Here is a 24,470-nt window from a genome sequence, read left to right on the forward strand (position 1 = left end):
TTCTATATCTTCCTTGTGTAACTTTACAATTTGTACATTTGCAATTATTTGTGTTTGTATATTTTATGTAACGCATGTAATCCTAAGTCCTTATGTATCGCAACTGGTTCTTATGTAAAGCTCTCAGACACCTTTGGGTAATGTTCGCGCTATATAAAATCGCATTAAATAAATAAACATAAACTGATCGTTCTCCCGGTGTTCTTTGTTAAAATCCATATAAAAGCTCAATGCTCTTTTGGCATCTAACCGATTAAGTTCCTCCTCCTCTATCAAGGGGTGGTGGAGAGAAAGAATGGTGGCAGGTGGTGGATTTCCCAATGTTGAAGTGCATCATGGCATGCCGCCCGAGTCGTCACCAACAATTTGTCTGGGAATAAGGAAGTTTAGGGCGGCTGAATGGTCAATGCAACCACTGCAGACCGTGAGCTATCTCCTCTAAAATCTGGATATCATCAAACAGATTCCCATGATGCTGGGCCTACTGAAACTTCTGATTCCACTGTAGAGCTACCTGGAGTAATCAACAAGGAGGATGCAGCCTCAAGGCTGCTCTCACCAAGATCCAGGAAAGCTGCTGAAACACTGAGATCATAGCCAGAATGTCTTGGACAGAAAGCCATGGACTGTACGGTATCCAGATTAGCTAAAAAAAATTGAAGCTTCTGCTAGTTGATTGTGAGACCCAACAATGTCAGCAGGTTTGCCATCATCTGGATGTGGTTTACAACTGACCGCATAGAGCATGTCTTCAACAAACAGTCGTTGAGGTATGGGAAAATGTGTGCATTCTGAATTTGTCCTTACGCAGAAAAATATTCAGAGGTCAAAGGTCCAAAATAGGGCAGAGACCTGGTCCTTATTCTGCACAAGGAAACAGTGAGAGTAACAGTCCTCTACTCTTTTGTGTCCAGAAACCTTTTTGGAAAGTAACACTTGCACTTCTGGTAACAGAATGGGCAGATGCTCTATTGAAAGTTGTTGGGAGTAAGATTTTGTGGGGCGCCAAGTTTTCAATGGTTATGTTTTTCTTTGATCATTGTACCATTGTTGCTTATTCTCCTTAATAGGGATAAGCAGAGCCTTTAACATCTCAGTTGCACTCCATGTCGCAGCAAGTATTTGACCCATGTCTGCAACTTGATCTATGCACATATGTATTCTGCATGTGATTGTACTGTATATTGCTGCTCCATGTGTCCGAAGTTTAAAAAAAAGATTTGGTGGGGAAAAAAGAAAGGCTAGGACATAGTCATGCTGAATGATTTGCAGGACACATCTGCTGGATGTGATGGATAGCCACCCTTGGAAGAAGTGCTGGGAAAGACGTGCGCCATCAAAGGTCATATCCATTACAGAGTCTTGTACATCTCCAGAAATACTGTGGAAAATATCCATGCATGTCAGCGGGGCACAACACTGGTGGCAACCGCCATTACCAGGCAATTTGTAGAATCTAGGCCAGCATAAATCACATATTCGGCTGCGTCTTGTCCATCATAAATTGACTGAGCCAAAGAAGCCCTAAGGTCTTCAGAGACCACTGACAAGATCTTGCTGGCCATGTCTTAGAGGGCATATGCACAGCAACCCGATAATCAAAAATCATTTATCGATTGTGATGCCAGGCTAGCAGATGAGATGCCTCAATAATCTTCAAATCCCTATCTGGAGAAGATGTAGGGAATGAATTGGGGTTTACCTTATTAGTTGAAGTGTGAAACACCAGGGTCACTGGATAAGGGTATTTAGTAAGAAAATCAGGGTCACCTGGAGCTAGTTTGTGGCACCTGGCCACTTGCAAATTCACCGGTGGGTAGGAAATAGGATTTCACCAAGCTCCCATCAAGATATCATTGAGGACCTTGTTAAATGGAAACAAGGGCTTAGACGTGGCTGGCCCAGTCTGCACAGTTGTCATAAAGACCTTCTATTTGGTATGGACTGAGGGCAGCTGTAAATCCAATGTCTCAGCTATCTGTTGGACTACTGCTGCAAATTATACACTTGCTTCCATTGATGGTCCAAGTGGTTTCACTGGAGGTATCAAGCCCACTGTCCTATTGTACTTTCTGTAAAAGTTGTTAACTGTACACCATCATTATCGCCAACTTGGAGAGTAGCTTGTTTAGAGTCAGAGCCATAAAGATAACGAAGCCTTTGCTGGTACATATGTCCTGGTAGAGGTGCAGGATCAGAATCAAGCTGTATAACAACCAGTTGCAATAGTCGGCTCGGTGTCAAACATTGGAATCAGCACTAGTTACTCATCTGGTGCTGGTGGCATAGGCATTGGTGTCAACTTGGAAGGGCCCGGCATAGCTTTTGGAGACTGTACCTGAGTCAGTATGGGACATGGACTGGATCCCCAGGGAGTCCTACGTCCCACAGGTTGGATCCGCATTTGGGAACTCAACTGGAGGTCCCTGTGGTGCCTTGGGGCTTGAAGATGCATTGGAGGGAGCCAAAGCTATTGTTGATTACGAGTCAAGTATACGGTAAGTAAACTCCTGTTTATCTGTAGCCTGCTTCACAACCACCGCAGCTCAGGAGCTCATGAAACTGTCACCAACGGACATAGAATGTTAGTTACAGCGGGAGCAGCTTGCGGCACGAGAGGGGAAGGAACAATAACACATTAAAGAGGGGGTGGAGGAGGATGACAAGATGCGGGGAAAGGTAGGGGGAAAATACACATTACAACGAGTATGCCAAAATATGCAGTATGGCCTCCTTGAAGCCCTCAATCTACTGCGTTACGGTCAATGGTTCAGGAAACTTAGAGTGCATCAGGATCTGTTGGGGAATGACGAATTTCAGATTATCATGAAAAGAGAATCAGGATTTCATTAAAGAGGCTAACATTATGCATACATTATTTTATTATTGCCACTCCTGAGCAGCTCCTTTAAAGAACCTAGAAAATAAATAAATCCAAAATAGAACATCTCAAAACCAATAAATGTCTCCTGCATAGAATGTTCATCCTCTTTTAAATGCAATCCTTTGAAAAGAAATCTTCATCTTCTACTAAATTCCTTATATACAATCCTCGAAGAGAAGATGCCCAAACAGATGTTATTCTGAAATAAAACAAACACTCATGCATTAAAAAATATATTTCAATAAATAATATGTCCTAAAAATCCTTATTTTAATCTAAAAGATATTATACAAAATAATCTAAGTTTTCTGTTTTTAAAAACAATAAACTAACATAACTCTCCTCATATTTGGGTGAGGAGGGTGGTATAATGTTAGCCTCCGAGTCTTTACTGAAATCCGGATTCTCTTTTCATGATAATCTGAGAATCGGCATTTCATTACAATACCTGAGGCTAACATTATGCATGTTGAAAGCCTTTTAACACAACATTAGACATATGCTCCACCGGCCTAAAATAATGTCTTGCAAAGGTATCTGCATTCGATCAATCAGCTGCTTTCATAATACTTTCCAAACTTCCACCTATCAAACAGGATTTACTTGCCATTGCACCTCTAATAGAATGTGCCTTGAATTTTTCTATATCTACACCAGCTTCACTCATAACACATCTCACCCATCTAGAAATTGTAGCAGTACTAACTGCTCTAAAAGGTTTCAGAAAAGAGATCACTGATTGATTTTCACCATCCCTTCTGTTCTCAGCAACTCTACACTCATATTCTCTCAAACAATCCACCACACAAAGTTTCCTACATCCCTCATACCTAGGATAGAACACAGACATCGACATAGTCTAGTCTTTGTTCTTTTAAAAATTTCAAAATATACGCCATCTGGAATAAAATGTCTATTATTCAACTCTAAACTTTTCACATTAGAAACTCTTTTGCAAGAAATCAAACATAGTAGAGTTGCTAATTTAATAGAATTTTTTTATTACTCAAATATCTATTTGAAGGCCAATCACAGAACAATTTTAAAACCAAATTCACGTCCACATAACATCATAACATGCCCTTGGAGGTCTCTTTAATCTCATACTCTTCAAGACCCTACAAACTAAAACATTACTCCCAATAGACTTTCCTCCTACCATTGCATGACCTGCCGAAATTGCTGACCTTTAACAACTAATGGTCCGATAACTCAAACCTTTATTAAAATGCTCCACAAGGAAATTAACAAATTCTACAACTAGGGCCTCCACGGGATCCAAGCATCTCTCCATGCTCCAACACATCCAAATTCTCCACACTCCTTTATACCTTCTCCTAGTTCCTGGAGCCCCAGATTCCTCGAGCAACTCTGCAGCCTCATTCGAAAGTCCCTCGATGCATTTGGATCCCCAACACTTTCCAGACAAGAAGGTCCAACACCCCATTCAAAATTAGAGGATGAACCTCTCCCAGCTCGTTTGTCAACAAACCCTCTTTTGTTCTCATTAAAAAAGGAACATCACACACCAATTCCAGCACAGCCGGAAACCATGCCTGAGTATTCCAAAAGAGGGTAACCAGAACTATTTGACAACCTTCTATCCTCACTTTCAATAAAACCCTCTGAATCCTTGCAAAAGGTGGAAACGCATAACCCTTCAGATTCAACCACCATTTCTGCTGAAAAGCATCCGTAGCCAGCGCTTCCGGATCCGGCATCCAACTGTAAAACTTCTTCAATTGGCGAGTCAATCTCGTCGCAAACAGATCCACCTCCAATGGACCCCAAAAATTCTGAATTTTCATGAAATATTTCTTCCCCAGCATCCATTCGCTGTAATCTCTTACACTGACCTACGCATGGCCTTACTGAACTGCAGGTCCCTTCCGAAACACTCTTGAGCTTAACTTCCTGCTACAGGATCATAACCTGGACATCCTGTTTCTTACAGAAACGTGGCTATCCACCAACTCTGAGGCCGATATGGTCCGCGCTCTTCCCCCAGGATACCTTATCCACTTGCAGCCCAGACCCTCGGGTAAAGGAGGCGGACTGGCCATTTTGTACAAAAACCACTTAACTGGCAGGATGAAGGACGGCGGAATTTCGAATTCCGAAAACTGCCACTTCCACTTCCAGCTCTCCCCCACCACATCCTTCACAGGCCTCCTTGTATATCGTCCCCCAGGGAACGCTGGTCATTTTCCCAGCTCTCTCCTAGAGACGGTCACCGTCCTAGCTTCTTCCGCCCCCAATTTCACCATTTTAGGTGACTTGAATTTCCATTTTTCGAACCCTTAGACAAAGTATCCACTGACTTGCTCCTCGATCTCTCTTCCTATGAGATCCATCTCTTGAACACAGGAGCCACACACTATAAAGGTCACCTCCTAGACCCGATACTCTCCAATATAAGGTCACTTCAAACCAGCCCCCCGTCTCCCCTCCCCTGGACCGACCATTTCCTCCTGACCTTCACTTGGCAGGTCGACCTTAAAACTGTACAATTGCTCAGTATCTCCACTCATGATAGAAGGTGGTCGAAACTGTCAGTGGAGAAGTGAATTGACACCCTAGAACGCTCCCCCCCCCCCCCGCCCCCCGCCTCGGACCCCGTTGTAGCAGACACCAACTTTAAAAACTGGCTCTCTAATTCATTGGACTTAGTCCTACCAAAAAAAAACCTGTGGAAAAAGCAGACTAGAACGGGCTCTGCCCCCTGGTTCACTCCTGAGCTCAGAATCCTAAGGCAAGGCTGTAAAAGGCTTGAGCGTATCTGGAGAAGAAACTGGGATACTGCTAACAAAGACACCTATCGCGACTCGATCAGAGCATACAAAGTCGCCCTTAGAAATGCCAAAGCTACATTTTATGAGAACAGAATCAAAAATGCCTTCAACTCTACGAGAGAAACCTACAAAATTGTGAAAGAACTTCTGAAGATCCCCGACCCCCCGTTACCTCAAGACCCCTCAGGGTCCGAGTGCAACAATCTAGCCACCTACTTCGACCACAAAATAAAAAATATCATATCCTCCCTACCCCAAACGGAAAGTCCTTCATGGAATGAGAATGAAAATGAGAATCTGCCCCCGGATACGCCTTCAATCTAATCTCAGAGGAGGACTTCCTCAAAACCCTAACCAGTATCAAAAGCGGCTCCCCCAGCGACCCAGTCCCAATGCGCTTCTTGAAACAGATAGCTGCCTCCATTTCCACCCCGGCAACTGAGCTCATCAACCTTTCTCTTTCACAGGGCATTGTGCCTCCCAGTTGGAAAGGGGCCATTGTCAAGGCCCTGCTGAAGAAACCCCATCTCGACCCTCTAGAGCTTACCAACTTTAGACCCATATCCCTTCTCCCCGGTCTCAGCAAGATCACAGAAAAAGTGGTGAACCACCAACTTTCCCATTTCCTGGAGTCCAATGATCGGTTGCGTAATTTCCAAACCGGATTCCGCCCAGGCCAGGGCACTGACACCGCCCTCCTCTCGGTCATCGAGGAGGCTAGGCGCATTCTGGACTCAGGAGGATCAGTGGCAGTGATCCTCCTGGACCTCAGTGCGGCCTTTGATACGGTGAACCACCGTATCTTGATCCAGCGCCTGGCCGAAGCAGGAATACAAGGGTCTGCTCTGACCTGGTTAACATCCTACCTTTCCAACCGCACCTTTCAAGTCTGGGAAGGCAACTCATAATCTGCCTTAATACCCCTCCAGTGTTGAGTGCCGCAGGGCTCATCCCTGAGCCCCACATTGTTTAATGTGTACATGCCCCCCCTGGAGGATGTGGTTGCCCCTTTTGGGATAAAAATAGTAAGCTATGCCGATGACACCCAACTGGTCGTCTCACTTTTGCAACTCGACCAATGCCCCGATAATTTCCATCAGTGCCTGACTAAGATCCATGCTTGGATGTCTGACTCCTCACTCAAGCTAAATGGATCTAAAACAGAAATCATGATGTTAGGCCACAAGTCGGCCTCTATGCCTTCTTCCATCTGGCCGGCTTGTTTAGGGGACACCCCCACCCCAAAAAAAGAAATCAAAAGCTTGGGGGTCTGGCTTGAGCAGGACCTCTCGCTTAAAACACAAGCGAAAAAGACAGCAAGCACCTGCTTCGGACTACTCCGCTCTGCCCCGCCCGCAAAGTCCTTCCCCTTCTCCCCCATCATTTCCAGGAAGGTATTGATACAAGGTCTAGTTCTATCAAGACTAGACTTCAGTAACGCAATTTTCCTAGGAGCCCCTGAAGCCACAATCAATAAGCTTCAACAAACCCAAAATGCGGCTGCTAGGCTATTAATGGGTATCCCCCAAGATCATCAGCCAAACCTGCTCTCAAAGCGCTTCATTGGCTCCCCGCGCGCGAGAGAGGATTATCTTTAAATCCCTTTGCATCACCCACAAAATCTTGCAAGGTAAAGGACCCCCGATCAGGAGAAGCCTAGTCACCCCCTACAAACCCAATAGACCCTTGCGCTCAGACAAAGGGTTTCTGGCCACGGTGCCTAGAATCAAGAAAGCCCGCACCGGAGGCCGCCGCTTCTCGGTGAATGCGGCCTCACACTAGAATTTTGCGCTGAATCTGGCTATCTTCGCTTCCGGAAAACACTGAAAACCTTCCTCTTTCCCAAATGTACCTCTTTCCTCCCCCCCTCCCTCAGAGTATTACTCAATCTCAGAGCTGGGATGCCTTCTGGTAACCATGCGCTTTACAAAAAGACATACAATACAATACAATGTCTCGAGTTCCAATCCGCCACCACATTTTTCAGACCTGGAAGATTCTGCTCTCAACGCTATCTTGTTTTCTAAACAAAAAATCCACAAAACCTTTACCAAATTGGAAGGATTCTTTGACCTGCAACCTCCCATCCGGTTTATATAAGCTAGAAGCCGAAATGTTGTCCATCTTCAAAAGTACAGTCCGACCCTGCAAATTCACAAAGAAACTCTTCAACCCGTACAAAGCTGTAGTGAATTCTAAACAATTTATATGCATGGTTATCTCCTCCGCCGACCGTGTACCACCTGTTTCTAGATGATCCAAACAAGCCTACCAACCTAAAAGGCTTGCATCCGTCTCCAGAGTCACATCCGGGAGACAACCAAATATTGCTCTTCCATTCCAAACTTCCAAATTGTGCGTCCACCACTCCAGCTCTTCCTTTTCTTCCACATCTAACACTATTCTGTCCCCATACCACAATCCCTTTCTCAAGACATTCGCCTTCACCCTCTGTAATGCTCGATAATGTAGGGGACCTGGAAAAATCTCCTGTATTGTTTAAGAAAGCAAACCCAGGATCCTCGCCAAATCCCTCAAAGTCATGCTCTCTTTCTTCTGTCCCTTCAGCACGTCTTTTTTTATCATCTGCACTTTTTTTGGCAACCTTAAAATCTCCTCCTGTGTATCTTTTGTGAAACCAAAAAAATCCAAACTCTGTGTTGGCACAAAAACTGATTTCTTCTGGTTTATCAAAAAACCTAAATCCTCCAGCTTCTTCACTACAAATTGTAACTTACCTTTTAATTCCTCTGCATCCTGCAACATCAACAATATGTCATATAGAAAAACAATCATTATGAAACCTCTCTCCCTGAAAAAAGCCACAACTACTCATTAACTTGGTAAAACACCATGGTGCCGACGGCAAACCAAAAGGAAGACAAAGGAACTGGTACAATTGACCTCTCCATCTGAACTGAAAATATTTTTGACTGCACTCCTTCATTGGGACTGTGAAATATGCGTCCTTTAAATCCAGTGTTACCAACCAATCCCCTGATTGCAACATGTCTCTCAGAAGATGAATCCCTTCCATTTTGAAATGTCTGTAAACTAAAGAATGGTTCAGAGTCCTTAAATTTATCACAGGTCTCCAACCTTTTTCTTTCTTCTCCACCAAGAAAAGAGTGCTCACGTAAACTCTTAATTCGTCTTCTATCATACATATTGCTTCCTTCTCCAACATTTCCTTTACTTCTAGATCTACAATATCCATCTTTTCTTTGCAAAACATTAACTCTTTTGGTTCTAATCTTTGAAAGGGTTGTTTTACAAAATCTATTTCGAACCCTTGAACCACATTTAAAATCCAAGGATCCTGTGTAATCCTTTTTCAAGCATCTGCAAAATACCTCAAACGACCTCCTACTTTTCTGAGGGAAGAACCAGAAATTGTCAGCATACTCACCCTTTCCTCCTTGATTCAACTGACTTCTTCCTCTTCCCCCTCTATATCTTTGGTATCTTCCTCTTTGAGGGAAGAAACCAGAGGATCCTTGGAAACCTCTCCCTGATCCTCCGTTTGAATAATTATATTGTGAATAATACTGGGACCTTTGTGTTCCTCGGCCGGCATACTGTCCCAGTCTACTGGCCCTTCCAAAAACACCAAACACATTTTTCATGTTAGTTTGTGCTCTATCCAACGCAGTAAAGGTAGCTACATGCTTGCCTAAACTTTTAACAAAACCATCTCCGAAAAGTAATCCCTTGGCATCCTCACAATGCTCCTTATTTGCCAAATCACCTAACTTTGGACTATCTTAAATCGAACCGACTTCCTTCTCTCTGCCAACAACCCTGCGTTTGCATTACCTAATAAAACCATTGCTCTCTGACTCCAACAACGTATTAACTGCGCATCCACATTTTCTCAGTTTAAATAAGCTTCTTCCGTCATATCCAAAATTTTCCCTAATGGACCGAAAACGTCCAGTAATCTGTCCTGACAAATCTTCAAAGAACGTTCCAATCCCTTCCTAGGATCTTTTCCCAATTTAAAAAGGTACGATATCAAGTCAGTACCTAGATTTGGTGTTTGACATACCTTATAGTCAATCTGCGGTCTAGAGCATTCTGCCCTCAAAACACTCCTGGCCTCTCTATCCAGAGGGTTTCTTATCCAATTTTTCATGAACTTGGCAACATGATCATGCGGCCACCAGTCCGCACTTCTTGGATGCCTTATAATATGGATTAAACATCTCTCCACCTAGTGGATCCTTTAAAATAACCTTTGAAGTTGATGGTTGGTCATTTTTAGTGTCATCATTAAGATCATCATCTTGATCCACATCTAAAACATATTCATCTATCAACTTATTGTCTCTTTCTTCCTCTCTTCCATCCACATGTAAATGTGTGTGTCTTGTAAAGCGCACTGCTACCCGGAGGCGTCCTGGCGCTATAGACCGCTGGGGAATCCGTCCTGGCTTTCCCTGTGAGATGTTCCCTCCTGGGTATCTCCAAGGTGAAACAAGGCATCCCCGGCGTTTGTGGGGGGCTGTTGTGGAGATGAGGCAAGCTAATGCCCAGAGTTGCCGAGTGTGATCCCTGGTTAGAGTAGGCACTGAGGCGAGAATTATCGAGTCCGCTGACCCTGGTTCACGACCCTGCCGCGTTGGGGATTGAACCCTGGTCCCGGGCCGTCCTCTGCTTCCAGGTCTGCCGCCTCTAACCAGTGAGCCACACCACTCCACATCCATTGTATACTCTTCACCAGAGTCTTCTTTTGGGCCGCTACGGACACCTAGGGCACCTTTCTTTCTTATGGAGTTTAATCCATCTTTCCCATCCTTATTCAACTGTTTACTCTTTTTCGCTTTTTTATAACCTTTCTTATCTCTAACATCATCATCCTCATCCGAGCAAGACCAAAAATCTTCATCTGACCTAGTATTATTTATTTATTTTGAGAGTTTTATATAGCGCTGGCTAGACCCGGAGGTATCAGAGCGCTTAACATTAGTTTCCACAGAAATTACAAAATTACATCAGTTACACGTTACATCCGTTACTAGAAAAACATTTCAAGAGAGTAGAAGACTAAACAAATGGAGCTTAGAAGGGTAAGGAGGTGTACCCTTTACCCCCCCTTCTCCTTTACACTCCACCTTCCTTTTTCTATCCATAACAATCTGAATGACTTCCCTCATGGAACTTTTCACCTCAGTCTGAATTAATTTCCTGAGGTTATCTTCACTAAATCTTCCCTCAACTACATTCACTTTCTGAGAAACACCTGACTCCACTGAATCCATCCTAAATACCTCCAATAACCTCTGCACACACACCTAAAAAAATAGACCAAAAGATTCCCACTGCTCTTCTCCTCAACACTGCCCCGATAAACCTTTTCCTTTTTTGTTTATTGAACTTGTCGCGATCAAAATAACATATTTCCAAATATATACAATGAAAAAGTACCCAAACCAAAATGGCCGCCAAACTCTCACGAGATTTTGGCGGCAAATGGTCTTCAACTCTCTTCCTGCTCTCGTGTGATTAAATCTATTACGTTTGTGTAATATCGTTACCCAGACAATCAGGATCGCTCGTGTCCAACCGTCACCAGCAATAAGAAGGTAACACGCGCTCGATAGCGGGCGCTAAATACCTATTGCCATATACATCTATTACAATACTAAAAAAAAAAAAAAAACTCAAAATGCCAATGTCAAATTATACGTGTTAACTGGAAAACCTCCCTCGCAGTGCCAAAATAAACATACAATGTGCGCGATAACAAAGAACCCCATGCGCCCATTAATGTAAAACAGTTTTAAATCTTCGCACATAAAAAGATTAGAAATCTTAAAACCACCAAACTTTTCCTAATGAAAACGATTCTTTTTTTTCCCCTTATCTTCATTATTTATTTGACTAGCTAAACCACTTTAACCCGTTAAGCGCGCTCAAACATTCCGCCCCAGTGCGGACGTTCCATTGCGCTAACGGGATTCGGACGTCCAACGGTTGTGCGCAGCACTAGCGAGGTAGTGCACGCGACGACCGTTGGACGTTCGAAGCACCGAACGGGTTAATAAATCAAAACAAAGTATTCACACCAACCACATCTTTCCCAAATGTTTCTGAAAATTAGAAGCTTATAAACTTTCTCTTTATCTCTCAACAAATCATGCATTCTTTAAAATGTATTCTTATAAATAATAATACTTATCTGTTCTGGAGCAGCATTTAAAAGAGGATGAACATTCTATGCAGGAGACATTTATTGGCTTTGAGATGTTCTATTTTGGATTTATTTGTTTTCGAAGTTCTTTAACCCCTCCCATGCTCGTGACGGAACCGTTCTGTCACGAGCCTTGGGTGGGCTGTGCTGGTGACAGAACGGTTCCGTCACGGCCCTCTCGACGCGCCTGCGCGAATTCCGCGCCTGCGCTAACGTTCTCTAGCGCGGGCGGGGCTGTGATGGAACCGTTCCGTCACAAGCACAGCTCACCCGCGTGCCGTGACGGAGCGGTTCTGTCACGAGCATGGAACCGCCGCGCGGCCCCCCACCCCCTTAGCACTGCGGCGGAATAGCCGCCGCAGTGAAGGGGTTAAAGCAGCTGCTCAGGAGTGGCAATAATAAAAGAATGTATGCATAATGTTAGCCTCCGGTCTTGTAATGAAATCTGCTACTCGTCCGGGGAGATACAGAGAATCTGATTGACATTGTAACACCCTCTATTTGTGTCAGGAAGGAGTGGAGTACCCCTTCAATTGTTTTGCATTTGCATTTGTGCTTTGATTTGAAATTTCCAGAGTTAACTGAAGTTAACCTCTTGCAGAAATGGCCTTGCAAGACAGATCACGTCTGAGCTTGTGATTTAGAGCGGAGCAGGAATTAAGAGAAGGCTGTGATTTCTTCTTATATTTGGCAATATAGCAAAATGCCTAGACAGCTAAGAACAAATGCACCACACTACCAGCTAATTCCTTTATCTAAATCAGATCATTGCCGACCTCCACAGGCTGGCTGTTAAACAACCCAGTATAGGAAGATTTATATCTAATAAGAGAGGCAACAATTGCATCAAATCCATGTCCAAACATCTTTAGTACAAAATCCAACATTAAAAGTATAGCATTATGGATGGATTGTTGGACTTTGTACTAAAGATGTTTGGAAAAAGATTTGATATAATTGTTGCCTCTCTTCTTTTATCTATATGTTCAACGATACCCAGATTCGTTTCTATATCCTGGATTGCCTTTTCTGCACACAAGGGCAGATTTATTGCATGACTTCAAGTAGTGTCCCGAGTCCAAACACCAGAGAGACACCTCGTGTGGGTACATGACTGATATCTGCTTTTGACAATAATGGCATGGTTTGAAACCTGTTGCTTTTGGAGGGGCCATCATTTCCTAACACATTGGAATTAGTTTGGAAGTCATCAGAAGGACAACCAAATTGGGAGCAGACCTCCGAGCTGCATCAGTGTGCAGAGAGGTCAATTATATGCAGTTCTGATCCATCACTTCTGGCGAAGTATGGATCAGCAAGGAGACACATGACACCACCTAACAGTGTGTGGAAGCATTCCTGGAGAAATGTTTTCGGATTCAGTCTTGTGCCTGGGGAATATTCTGCGGTGAAGTATCTAGGGTTAGAAGTATCCATCAAAAATCAGCTTACAGGATGTTTCCAATAATGACTCCGTTTTTACAAGTAGAGTGTGCCCTTGTGATGCAGGAAGTTTACTTCTAGCCTTGGCATAGCAAATTACTATGCATTTGAAAATGTACCTTGCAATGCCTAACTTAGAAATAGGGGGACCAGAGCTTAGTTTGAGTCGTTGTCTTCCAGTGCTTGGCACCAGCACTTCATTGTCAACACTGGTACTTCTGACAGCCTGCCATCAGGTGGTAATGTATGGCTAATTGATAGATGAGCACAACAACAGTTAATTTTTTATTCAATATAAATAAAAAATGACTATTGTGCCACCCAAGCCATTCTGATAGCTTTGACGGCCGGAAACAGTTCAAATTATCACACTTGTAGGAGTGTGATGGTTAGTAGCTGTGTTGTTACGGTCATTGGCTGCATAGCAGGGGCAATATGCGGTACAAGCTGCAGTGGCCTCATGATGAGAGCCCTTTTATTTTTTGTTTTACAAACTAAGCATTGTCCCGTCAATACAATACATGTGCCTGTTGAAACTCTAAGGTGTGTAATGCTCATTCTCTAAACTCTCTTAAGCTAAACTCTAAGACCTCAGGTGCCAGATCGCTAGGTTGTGTTGTTTGGGCTGTTAGTGCAAGGATTTGGCATGCTGCCATGCGAGAAGGTCTACCCTCAACAGAAGTTTCTAGTGGGGACTGCTGGACATCTCCAGATGAACTGATTACCAGGGATGGCTTGCCCAAGTTGAGGCACCAGAATGAGGGTCATATAGAACTGCCTCATCTTTTTCATCACATATGTGCTGAGTGTAAGAGGGGGAAAACATTAGACAAATATCCCTGACCACTTCACCCAGAGGGCCTTGCTAATGAACTGTGGAAGTGGAGCAGCGGCGGCTCTTCTGCAATGGCAAAGGAGCGTTGCCCCACTGAGAATGAAAAATGAAATTATAAAAAAACAATTCTATTATCGTTTTACATTTCACTGGCAGCCAATGCTGCAGAGTATAGGGCGGGCCATGCAATCCTCTCAACACTAGCCAGGGACTGGAAGGAAGAGTGGAGGACATTTGTAAATGTGCATGTCAGTTTAGTTAGGCCGGCAAAAAATAATACATGTGCACTTAGTTTCTCCACTGAGCTGTACAATACAGCTGGGTGGAGAAATGGCACAGGCTCCCAGTCCCTACGTGAGCGACTAACCAGGTCGCTCAGACCAATCCAGGCGCTACTCACAGCATGAGAGGAGCGTCTGGATTGGGTGGCGAGTCTGGGAGTTGTGCAGATGGAGCGGGAGAAGCAAGTAAGTGCGCTTTAAAACAAATTATTATTTGCCCCTTCGCTGCCCCACCAATTCACCATTTTATTTTGCTGCTGGTGTGGAGGCGAAGCTTGAGCTCACTACTGGAAGCACCTGTGGAGGGCTTGATGATGGATTTCCCATTTGCGCATGAACTTGTTGATGCATCTTGCTTAACCAGCCTGCAAAGTCATTGTCAACCCCACAAAGGTGCAATGCAGGAGATGAATATTGTTGCAGACTACTCTGTGGCAGATCTCTTGTGCTAGTGCAGCCAATTAGTACATAACGGTCATGTTGTCTGTCCTTAAAATAACCACCTTGCCATGGCCAAGCAATTAGGCGGCTTTTGTGGGGGTGGGTGAATAGCAATGAGCTCCAGGAAAGTGATGTGCATACGCTGGTGAAAGTTGGAAGGATTAAGTGGGGGGGAAAGCAGGGGGTGAGGAGAAGTAAAGGTGCCTTGGAAAGTCATGTCACCAAGATGAATGGTCCAACCAATGGGCTCCTCAGCCGGTATACCTCGGTTCCAGTGACACAGTGGGCAAGGGACCCATGTCTGGGCACACCTGTCCCATTTACTGTGTCATACTGAAGTACAAAAAAAGTGATGGATGGAATGCTTGAATTAATCCTAGCTACACCCAACTGAAGAGCCCTAATCATGGCGAAACTGGTCTTGGGTTGTTTGTGTTCCGGCTCAGGGAGGCCCCGGCCTGGAAGTTCGGGCAGGACTGTTCCCATAAGAGCAGGGTCAAGTCTGATTTGTATACGGCTGGGCCAAACTGAGGTGCCATGGTGGGCAAAATACAATGGACTAGAGTAATGTAATGTATATATGGATTTGTAGAGTGCTGGTTGTCACCTGTGAGGGTATCCAGGTCCTGGCTGATTGCCATTGGCTCAGATTAATGATAGCATTCCATCCAACACCTTATTGCTTTTGCAGCTGACACCCTGAGAGTGACTGGTATGCCCCAATGGGGGTCCAGTGCTCACTGTGCCACAGGAACCAAGCTACAACCAACTAAAGAGCCCCGATCAGGGCAAAACCAGTCTTGCGTTGCTTGTGTTTTTCTTCAGGGAGGACCTGGTCTGGCAGTTTGGACTGGATTCTACCTATGGCATAATCATCTTGGCTTTGACTTGGTCCTTAAATTTGCCAGTGTTCACATAATGTTATCCTTGAGCACAGAAAGGGACTGGATATTGAATTCTGCCTTTGTAAGCGTCTCCACCAAAAAATAATCCTTATTCTGTGTGTCCGTACCTTGACTTAATGATGGTGGGCAGTCCCCTCTGAATGACTACATGATGTGCAGTGGTATCATTGGAGGGGGAGATGTTTTGGTTGGAAAAGACTTGAGATCTGGATTGTCTGCCAGGCCGCTGTTGTATTCATCTACGTCCCATGCCCCAGCAGGTTGATCATAAGAGCTGCCGTGGTCAGAGAAGGAATAAATTACCTATGAGGAGATTCTTGTGGTGAATATAAACTGGAAAAAGGAATCTTGGAAAATCACATTAAATCTATATATGCAGGCAAAAAAGTCTAGCACGCAATTCGCTGTTCTGTTATGTTTAAAGTGATGGGGCCTGGAAAGAACTCAATAATAATAACATGTTACGTTGTATACGTGTCTTAACATACATGCAATTGCATTATTCACGCTCTAGATTTTTTTGCCTGCCTATATAGATTTAATGCGATTTGCTGAGATTCCTATTTCCAGTTGATATTTGCCTTGTATTTGGCATGTTCATCTTGTATACAGGGGGCCCCTTCCTTCCAAGGAAGTGGTGAATATAGCTATGAAGAATTTGGAGGAGGAGGTGGTGGTGGTGGTGGTGGTGGTGGTGAATGCCAGGGTGTGGGAAGTTGGGGTGGGGGGCTTATAGCCTTTACTTCATACCTTTCTAGCACTGGGTACCTCGGTGCTTTAAAAGTAAGTTTCTCCTTAATAGTTAGTCTCCCTTTCTTGGAAATTGGAGGGAGGGCGGGCAATGGTTTCCATAGGGGCAGCTTCAATGACATTTTCACTATCTCTGAGTGAACAGACTTTTGGTAGCGATTGAGTTCCTTTGCTAGTCTCTGAAGCATGGCTGTCTTGGGCTTGTCTGCCTTGGTGTCCACTTGGCACTCTGTTTGTGAAGTGCTCTCTCCATCAATTTCAGCTCTGAAGAGGGATGCTCTCTTCCCTCTGGTCATGATGAACTCAAGGAGAATTGTGGCTCGATGCCCTTCATCAGGAGCAGGCTCAGCCCTGAATCCTTTTCTTGAAGAAGACTAGAGCCCAAGGGCTGTGGTTGACTGGGGGATAAAGCCTTCTAGGCCTGCTTGGGGCACGATGCCAGAGTCCCATGGGAGTTATGCTCTGCCTCGGTTTTTGGGTGGGTGGGGCTTTGTTGCATGGCTTGGTGTCGGAATCCTCAGTATCTTTCATGTGTGACCTCATCAGTGTAGTTATCGAAGGCACATACTCTTGACCTTTTCCCTTAGTGGTGGTCGAGGATAAAGGCTAGGGACTGCGCGTCAGTTGGCCCAATGATATGCCTGAGGGGCCGGTCTGCTTTTTGTTGATGTCAGGCAGGTCCTGTTCACCAAAGATGTTGGGCTTCTCAGAAGATGACTTTTGCTACATCTCGAGGAGCAGCCAATGCGTTTCACTTCAGTACCTCAGCGTTTTTTTTCAGCAAAACACGAGGCATAAGCCACATGACTCGTTGTAGTTTTGCACTGTGAGAAAAATTGTGAGGGTGTATTTCCCATCACCCCCTTCCTGTCAGCATTCTTCACAGTGAGCTACTGATGAATGAAGAGGACTTGGCTGAGTCAGGACCAGGTCCTCATCGACCTGGGTGTTGGCCAATCAGTTGCGGTCAGTCAACGAAGTGCGGTGCAGCCATTGGAATTACCACTCCCAGTGATTGTTATCCAGTTGCAAGGAGAAGAACAGTCAGGTCCCGGAAAGCGACGAATACGCAGCAATCTCAGAGCCATGTATCTACAGCCACACTTTCTTCAAACACCGGTTTTCCTTTTTTGAGGCAAGTAGTTTCTGCTTTGTGGAATATCAGTCACAGCTGTGATCACGACACTAAACTCTTAATTCTATAATTCCAATTCTTCAAATTGTCCTCTATTCCACCTCTCTCAATACTGCCAACTCTGAGCAAATCCTACCTCCAGAGGCTCCCCTATAACACCATTTCTGCTCACGATCCTCCCCAGTCCTGCCCCCTTCATGCACTGCCTGCTATCCCTGTCCATTTTTCCAACTTCATCCTCTCAGCACTGCCAGCTAGTAAATGTACATTTTCCACATTTACACCACTTTACACACATGGTCTCATTTTACATACCTTCTTCCTGGAATGTGACCTTTACACTGGCCGCGGACTACGCAATCTCATTTGTCCAGGCACTCCAAGTCCAGCAAAGTATTAACTTTAAGCTACTATGCACAAGGCCTTCTGGGATTAAGGCCCCCTATATCAGCAAAATGTTATCTCCCACTACCAACTCATGAGGAACTTAAGGTCCTTCATTGCCTTTGTCAAGGTGAGAAAGAACTAATGCCTGCATTATCATTTTGATATCTATTTTGGATGGGTATGGTTTCACTTTTTTCAGATAGGCAAGTGGATACTATGAGGTTTCTGTTTCTTCTTGATGTACTCTTTGAAAGAGGTCAGTAGAAGAGATTTTCACTGACTGTCAGCTGAAGGAAAGAGAACGCCTTCTAGGTTCACCCCCAGGTTGAATTTGTGGATAACTAGCCTTTAATCTTTGGTAAACCTGGGTTGTCGATCAGGAGGAATTCTCTCATTGTTGGCTTAAGCTTTTGGGACGCACTGGACAGCCAATTCTGGATTAGCTCGAGCCAGACTTGGAGTCCCCTTAAAGCTACAAATCAAGACATTTCTGAGGTACTGTTTCTTCAGCTGCTGAAGTATCTTAATGCTGCTGCTAGAGAGTATAGATCTAAGAGGATACAGATTTAAGACGATGGATCCCTAGTGGAATTCAAAGGAGGCACGATGTTTTTTGGATCATGTACTAGCTAGAGGAGCTGATCATGGTTAGAGAGATAAGACGACAACCTCTGTAGGGCTTTGCCAGAGATGCCAATACATGTTTCCACTGAGTGGATCAAAGAAAGTTGCTCGGGTGGGTTGAAAACTGGAAGGATTTCAAGGAGGATCCACAGTCAGAAGCCAATTGTGACATTGACAAGGAGTCAGTTAATTGAAGGGTGGCAGTCTCCTTGATGTAGAACAGTCTGTCACCTCACTGGTAACCCTACAAGAGGTTGTTCTTCATGAAACTGCCCTGCAATTATTTTGATAGTGCTTCCCTGATAGGTTTTTCTGATGAAAGGTGGATATGTGACAGGACAGTCACTAGCGAGATCTTCTGGATGCAGGGTAGATTTTTCAGCAGAGAGAAAACATGTCCTAGCCAATTGAGAAACTGGAAATGTCACTGGGGGGATTAAGATCATTTCACAATGATAGTAGAATGAAATCTCTGTAGAAGGTGGCTTTGAGGGAGCTGAAAAGGTTGGTGAGTCAGCCTGTGAGAGGAAGTTAAAGGTTGTCCGCTAGGTGGAAGAGCAGTGGAAATGAAGGCAGAGTTGATGTTTTGTGTTGTTGGAGTATTTCTGGTTTGTTATTTTCTTGGAGAAGTGGAAGTTGTTGGCATTTCACCTGTCTGAATTCTGGACCGGTGAGTCAGAGTGGCCTGATTTAGTGCTTGAGAGGCTTGAAAACGTCTTTGCTTTCTTTTTGTTGATGGTTATTTTGTAGAACTTGGCTTTGGCTTAGGTAATGAGGAATATGAGTGCTAAGCAGAGTGCTTCAAGTTGAATGAGGCCATCAATGTCATTGGTCTGACTTTTCCTTTGCTTGCCTGTGCATGGATCACTTGAGTGTACTGTGGTTCATGGGGGTGTGTTTAGAGAATCAGGTTTCAAAGGCGATTTAGTTCAACATGGCTTTCAAGGCAGTGTTTCATACATCCAACAGCTTTTTTCATTCAATTAGGCCTGCTGAGAGTTTGAAAGGCAGCCTTCATGGTAAGGCCTTGAAGGGGTAACATCTTTGTTTTTCTTATCTTGACTGACATTAGTGCATTGACGTGAATGATAGGGAAGGAGAAGTGACCATTTCAATCCAGGAATAGTGAGGCTGATTGATGTTAAGGAGTGCAAAGAAGGATTCTATTAGTATTGTATTAGTACTTGCATGATGAGGTAGGTTGAAGTCTTCGAGGAATGTGAGTGTGTAGAGCGGAGGCAGATTTGAGGGGGTCCCAGATTTGGTCAAAGTAGCTCTTGCTGGGCTCAGCAGGGGGCGGTACATCAGACTAAAGGAGGCCGCCTGCCTAGCTGCGAATGTAAGGCGTCAGGTGAGAAGCTTATATTCCGCAATCAAAAAGAGTTTATTTTAATTTTTTTATTTAATGCATTTTTATATAGTGCGGACTTTACCCGAAGGTGTCAGAGCACTTTACAATAGTTAAGGATGTTGGTGAGTTCTCCTCATACCTTGAGCGTGTTTTCTAAGTTTTGGATATTGCAGCCGGCAGGAATGAGGACTCTGGTTTTGAGTGAAAAGGGTCTGAGCTAGAATCTCTTTGATGAAGACTATCTAGATTGTATTGCATGATGATGTTGGCTATGTCAGACTAATATTTAATTACAGAGTAACCAGTGATGATAAGAATTGGAAGGTTTGTATTGCTGGATGTCTGAATTGACTAGTGAGTAGGATGTGGATAAGCTGTTTTGTGTCTGCTGTTAATGTCTATGTGCTTGTGTGTAAAGGTTGGGTGTGTGTATGGGTACAGGGCAGGGTGCACGGAATGTGATGAAAGTGTGGTGGTTTACCTGAACAGCACTGGTCCTGGCTCTATGACCTTTCTGGCCCATGTAGAACCAACTAAGCAAAGTACTTCTACCCCTCAACGTGGAAGTGCATGCCCGATAGGTCAATCTCTTCTAGAATACCTATATTGGCTGCTAGCTCTAGGAAGGGGGGGGGAGGATAAAACATAGGTCTCACCACTAACATGTGGATGTTTTTTGGTTTCACTTTCTTTTTGACACAAAGAGACTTCTGCTCCCAATCTCACTGGTGGGTCAACTTGGGGTCAGAGCAAAAAAGTGGCTGCTGGCACATGATGTCAGTCTCAAGAGCCAAGGGGTTTTTACTCTAACTGTATGTTTCTGACTGTGATGTGCACCTGCCCTGTGATTATCTGTGAAGGCTACTGGGCATCATGGGGTGGACTAGAAAGTTGATGAGGTGACTGTTGGAGCGCTAGGTGACGTAAGGGAACAGTGAGATAGTCAAGTAATCTGGCTTTACACTGGTGGGTGAAGATAAACCATGCTTGCATATTTTTACTGGTAGAAAATATCTGACCTCTAAGCCGGCCTCTTTTGAAACTGCACAGATTATATGACCAAGGGTTAAGTTACTAGATAGATAGATGAAGGAGTGAAATTACATTCAAAGTGTCAAATCATAGTGACAGGACACTATTCGGTTAAAGTGCGCTCTACAAATGCAATTCACTCATGTATACATTGAAATCCTTCACTTCCTTATTCTGCCGAAAGCAACAGTCTAGAGGCTATTCATGGAGGTCAATCTATCCCTGTTCTTTGTTATAAGATGGACAGTAGACTTAATTTGAACTTGGCAGCTCTTAGTACCTTTGATCAGTATGTTTCTTATATGATGGCTCCTACCTATGCATGGAGTGTCACCAACCCTTCCGACCATTTTATTAGTCAGTCCTCCTGTTGATGTTGCACAAGCAACATTTCCTGCACTGTCAATAGCAACAGCACCGACTGTCCCATGCCCACTGCCAAAACAAAAATAAAAATGTATTAGTTAAGACATGTATAATATCAACATGGTTCCATAAATAATCTTTATAGATCTCCAGATAATGCAACTGAAAGACGAACAGGATTTTAAAGTACAGAGTAATCAAAAAAAGTCAACAATGATCAACATGCAGCTTCACCAACATATCTTTGTCTTATTTAATTTTCCATTGAAAAAGAAAGAGAAAATTATTGTCCAGATTCTCCCTGTTGCAAAGCTTGATTACCATGAGCATGATACATGTTTAAGAGTTCAGACGTGCTGTATTTGACAGGCCTAAAAATATTTGGGGATGGAGACTGCCCATTTCAAAGAATATTCTAAACCGTGGTCAGGGTGAACCCCCAGAGACACTAAATTAACCTGAACTTAACCCTCTGATAGTTATCACACCAAGCAGACAGGCTTAACATTGGGTAAAGTGTAAAGTATTTAGGAATAAAAATAGATTCAAATTAGAGAAAAATGTAACAAACAAAATGACAACAATCTAATGAGGGGAACCAGAGAGATAATTTTTTACGTTTTAAGTAACAACTTTAAACAAAAAGCACCAATGATCATTAATAGTCATGTAGGACCTGTACTTAGGTGCGATTTGAGGCTGACCGCGATGGAGCGTGGGTCAGATATAGCAACAAGGTTCGTTCTGGGTAAAGATTTTACCTTCTGACTTGGTCTTTCAAGTCAGAGTCAAAACATGTCACTTCTAAGACTCCAGGAACTAGAAAGAGGGAACTGCGATACACTCACGGCATCAGGCTAACAGGAAAGTCACGCCTAAGACCAGTTGCCACTAGTCATTTGGGACCTTTAGGAAAAAGGCTGCTTGTAGCCTATAATGTCCAGGAAGGCCTGTCAACTAACCGAGTCCACTTCTTTGTCATGTGTAGAAGGGGAAGCTGGGCCAGTCCTCCAGTGCTCCTCCCAATCCACAGACAGCAGGTACAGTCCATTCCAGTTTTTACACTGGTCCAGAAGTGTTTTGAAAAGGGTCCTTGGGGGTGCCACATTTACACCTGGCACAAGCTACTGAGTGTGGGTGACTCCCTAAGCACTGGGTGAATATTCACAGGGACAGTCATACCCATATTGTCAGTAGTTCCTGTTTGACTTACTGAAAGCAGGTCCAAAATGCCACGTGTCTGAGCACTTTCAAGATGGCGACACACTTCGGCCACATTAAACTTGGACTCTAAGGTTGATTAAGTGTGTCGGAGTGTCATAAGGAAATCACAAGTACCCTTTCACATCTAACACTAAAATCTAGTTTGAAGCAGGCACTGCAACAACAGCAACCCAAAAGAATTGTCTTTGCATTATGTTCCCTTTCTTTCAAGTGTGCCCCAAGTGTTACTTGTGGCTCAATAGACCTGTCAAGTCGGATCTGACAGTGTGGCGTCACAGGATGCCCACATCCCCCACAGTAGATATTCAGCGATTTTGAGGGGCGCCATCTCTACTAATTCAGTTCTGCCTACTATTGCTCCGGAGAGGTATTTCACACCCATTCAAGGCGAATCAATGTCTGGGCTACTGCAGGGGTTGTATGATTGACCAACTACTGCCTAAACCACAAATTCCTTAACTATGAAGGCTAAACAATGAGCAAAGACAAACAACTATGTTGTTACCACGAGTTCCTAAACCACAAAAATTATTAGTTTATACAAACTCGATTCAAGTGACATACGGTTCTACGTGGTTTAGTTCTGTACACTTTGTAGGAACCCAGTTGATGATATCTACTGACATGCATGCTTGAATATTGTCCTGCATTTCAATACTCCAACGTCAATGTTCTGAAAACGGTTATATTCCACGCTATGAGAATAAATTATTGAAGTTTGGAATTGTGTAAGTCACATGCGTCATCTAAAGGCATGTTGACTGTTCTTGAGCTACATTGTATCTAACAGAAAAAAAAAGATTTATCAACATTTTACTGAAAGGTGAGATCGTAGTTTAAGAACCGAGAACGTGTATATTTTTATATAGAAACAGTGTGCGTCTCCAAATAAATATTGATGACCAAGCACCTAAGAGTAATGGGTTCAAAAAGACAGTGACGGAGTAAAATATCTAGGACTTTCTTATGAAGCAAAATTACCGAATTGAACAAAGTGGCTTTGGGTTACTAAGCGCTTTAATCAGCAGGACATGTAATTGCTTTTCTACACACAAAACATTATGTGAGTTGCGGAATAATGCAGAACAAAAGTTCTTTTTCATAACGATAACTTCTTTCTGTGCGATGGCTACTACAGTTTTTTCTGCGTCAATTGGATTCCATACTTTGCAGAGTAGTATGGCTTATTTTAGTCTGCATTAAATTGTGCAGGGGTGTTTTGCCCCCGGTTTCAATGTATTATATATGGCAGATAATTAAGTGGTGCTAGTTGGTGAAAGCAAATTCCAAGGGTCGAAGAGAGGTGGGGGGCGGAGAGGATTGATGTTCCACGCATTGTTCCAAGGGGCGAAGAGTACGCAATGTCGGGCCTTGGCAGTCCTCTGCACTGCCAAAAAAATTATCCCAAGGGTCGATGAGGGGTGGGGGGTGAAAAGGAGTGACGTGCCACGCATTGTGCAGTCCTCGTTGTTCGGGCTTCGCTGTTCAAGTAAAGTCATGGTTTAGTAAAGTCATGGTTTAGGAAAGTCGTTCGGGCTTCGTTGCTCAGGTAAGTCGTAATTAAAACTTCATTGTTAAGGATGTTTCCCTACTGCAGGACAGCTAATGCAAATTAGCCTCCATGAGCTTCAGACAGGGAAAAGGTAACTTTCTAAAAGCTACTTTTCCTTAATCTTTATAAACAATCTGCTTTCTTCATTAATTTGTTAGTTTAATACCTAATAAAATAGTGGTTTATTTATTCTTCTAGCTGATCTCTTTCCTGAGTTACTAATCATAGTATTTTAATCTGCACTGTGGTTTTCTACGTAGCACTGCTAGATCTGC

The 24,470-nt window shown here is 43.7% G+C and overlaps 1 protein-coding gene across 10 annotated transcripts in view; it reads right to left on the reverse strand.

The window, feature by feature from the left end:
* Positions 1–24,470, reverse strand: part of ASRGL1 (asparaginase and isoaspartyl peptidase 1) — a 262,467-nt gene that overhangs the window by 46,624 nt on the left and 191,373 nt on the right. For all 10 annotated transcript variants that reach the window (XM_086926479.1, XM_086926482.1, XM_086926477.1 and 7 more), the window contains one exon: positions 21,370–21,488. In XM_086926479.1, coding sequence (XP_086782605.1) covers positions 21,370–21,488 — 119 coding nt within the window. The remainder of the gene's footprint in view (positions 1–21,369; positions 21,489–24,470) is intronic.

Source organism: Lissotriton vulgaris, chromosome 6, assembly GCF_964263255.1.
Source record: "Lissotriton vulgaris chromosome 6, aLisVul1.2, whole genome shotgun sequence".
Classification (NCBI taxonomy): Eukaryota; Metazoa; Chordata; class Amphibia; order Caudata; family Salamandridae; genus Lissotriton; species Lissotriton vulgaris.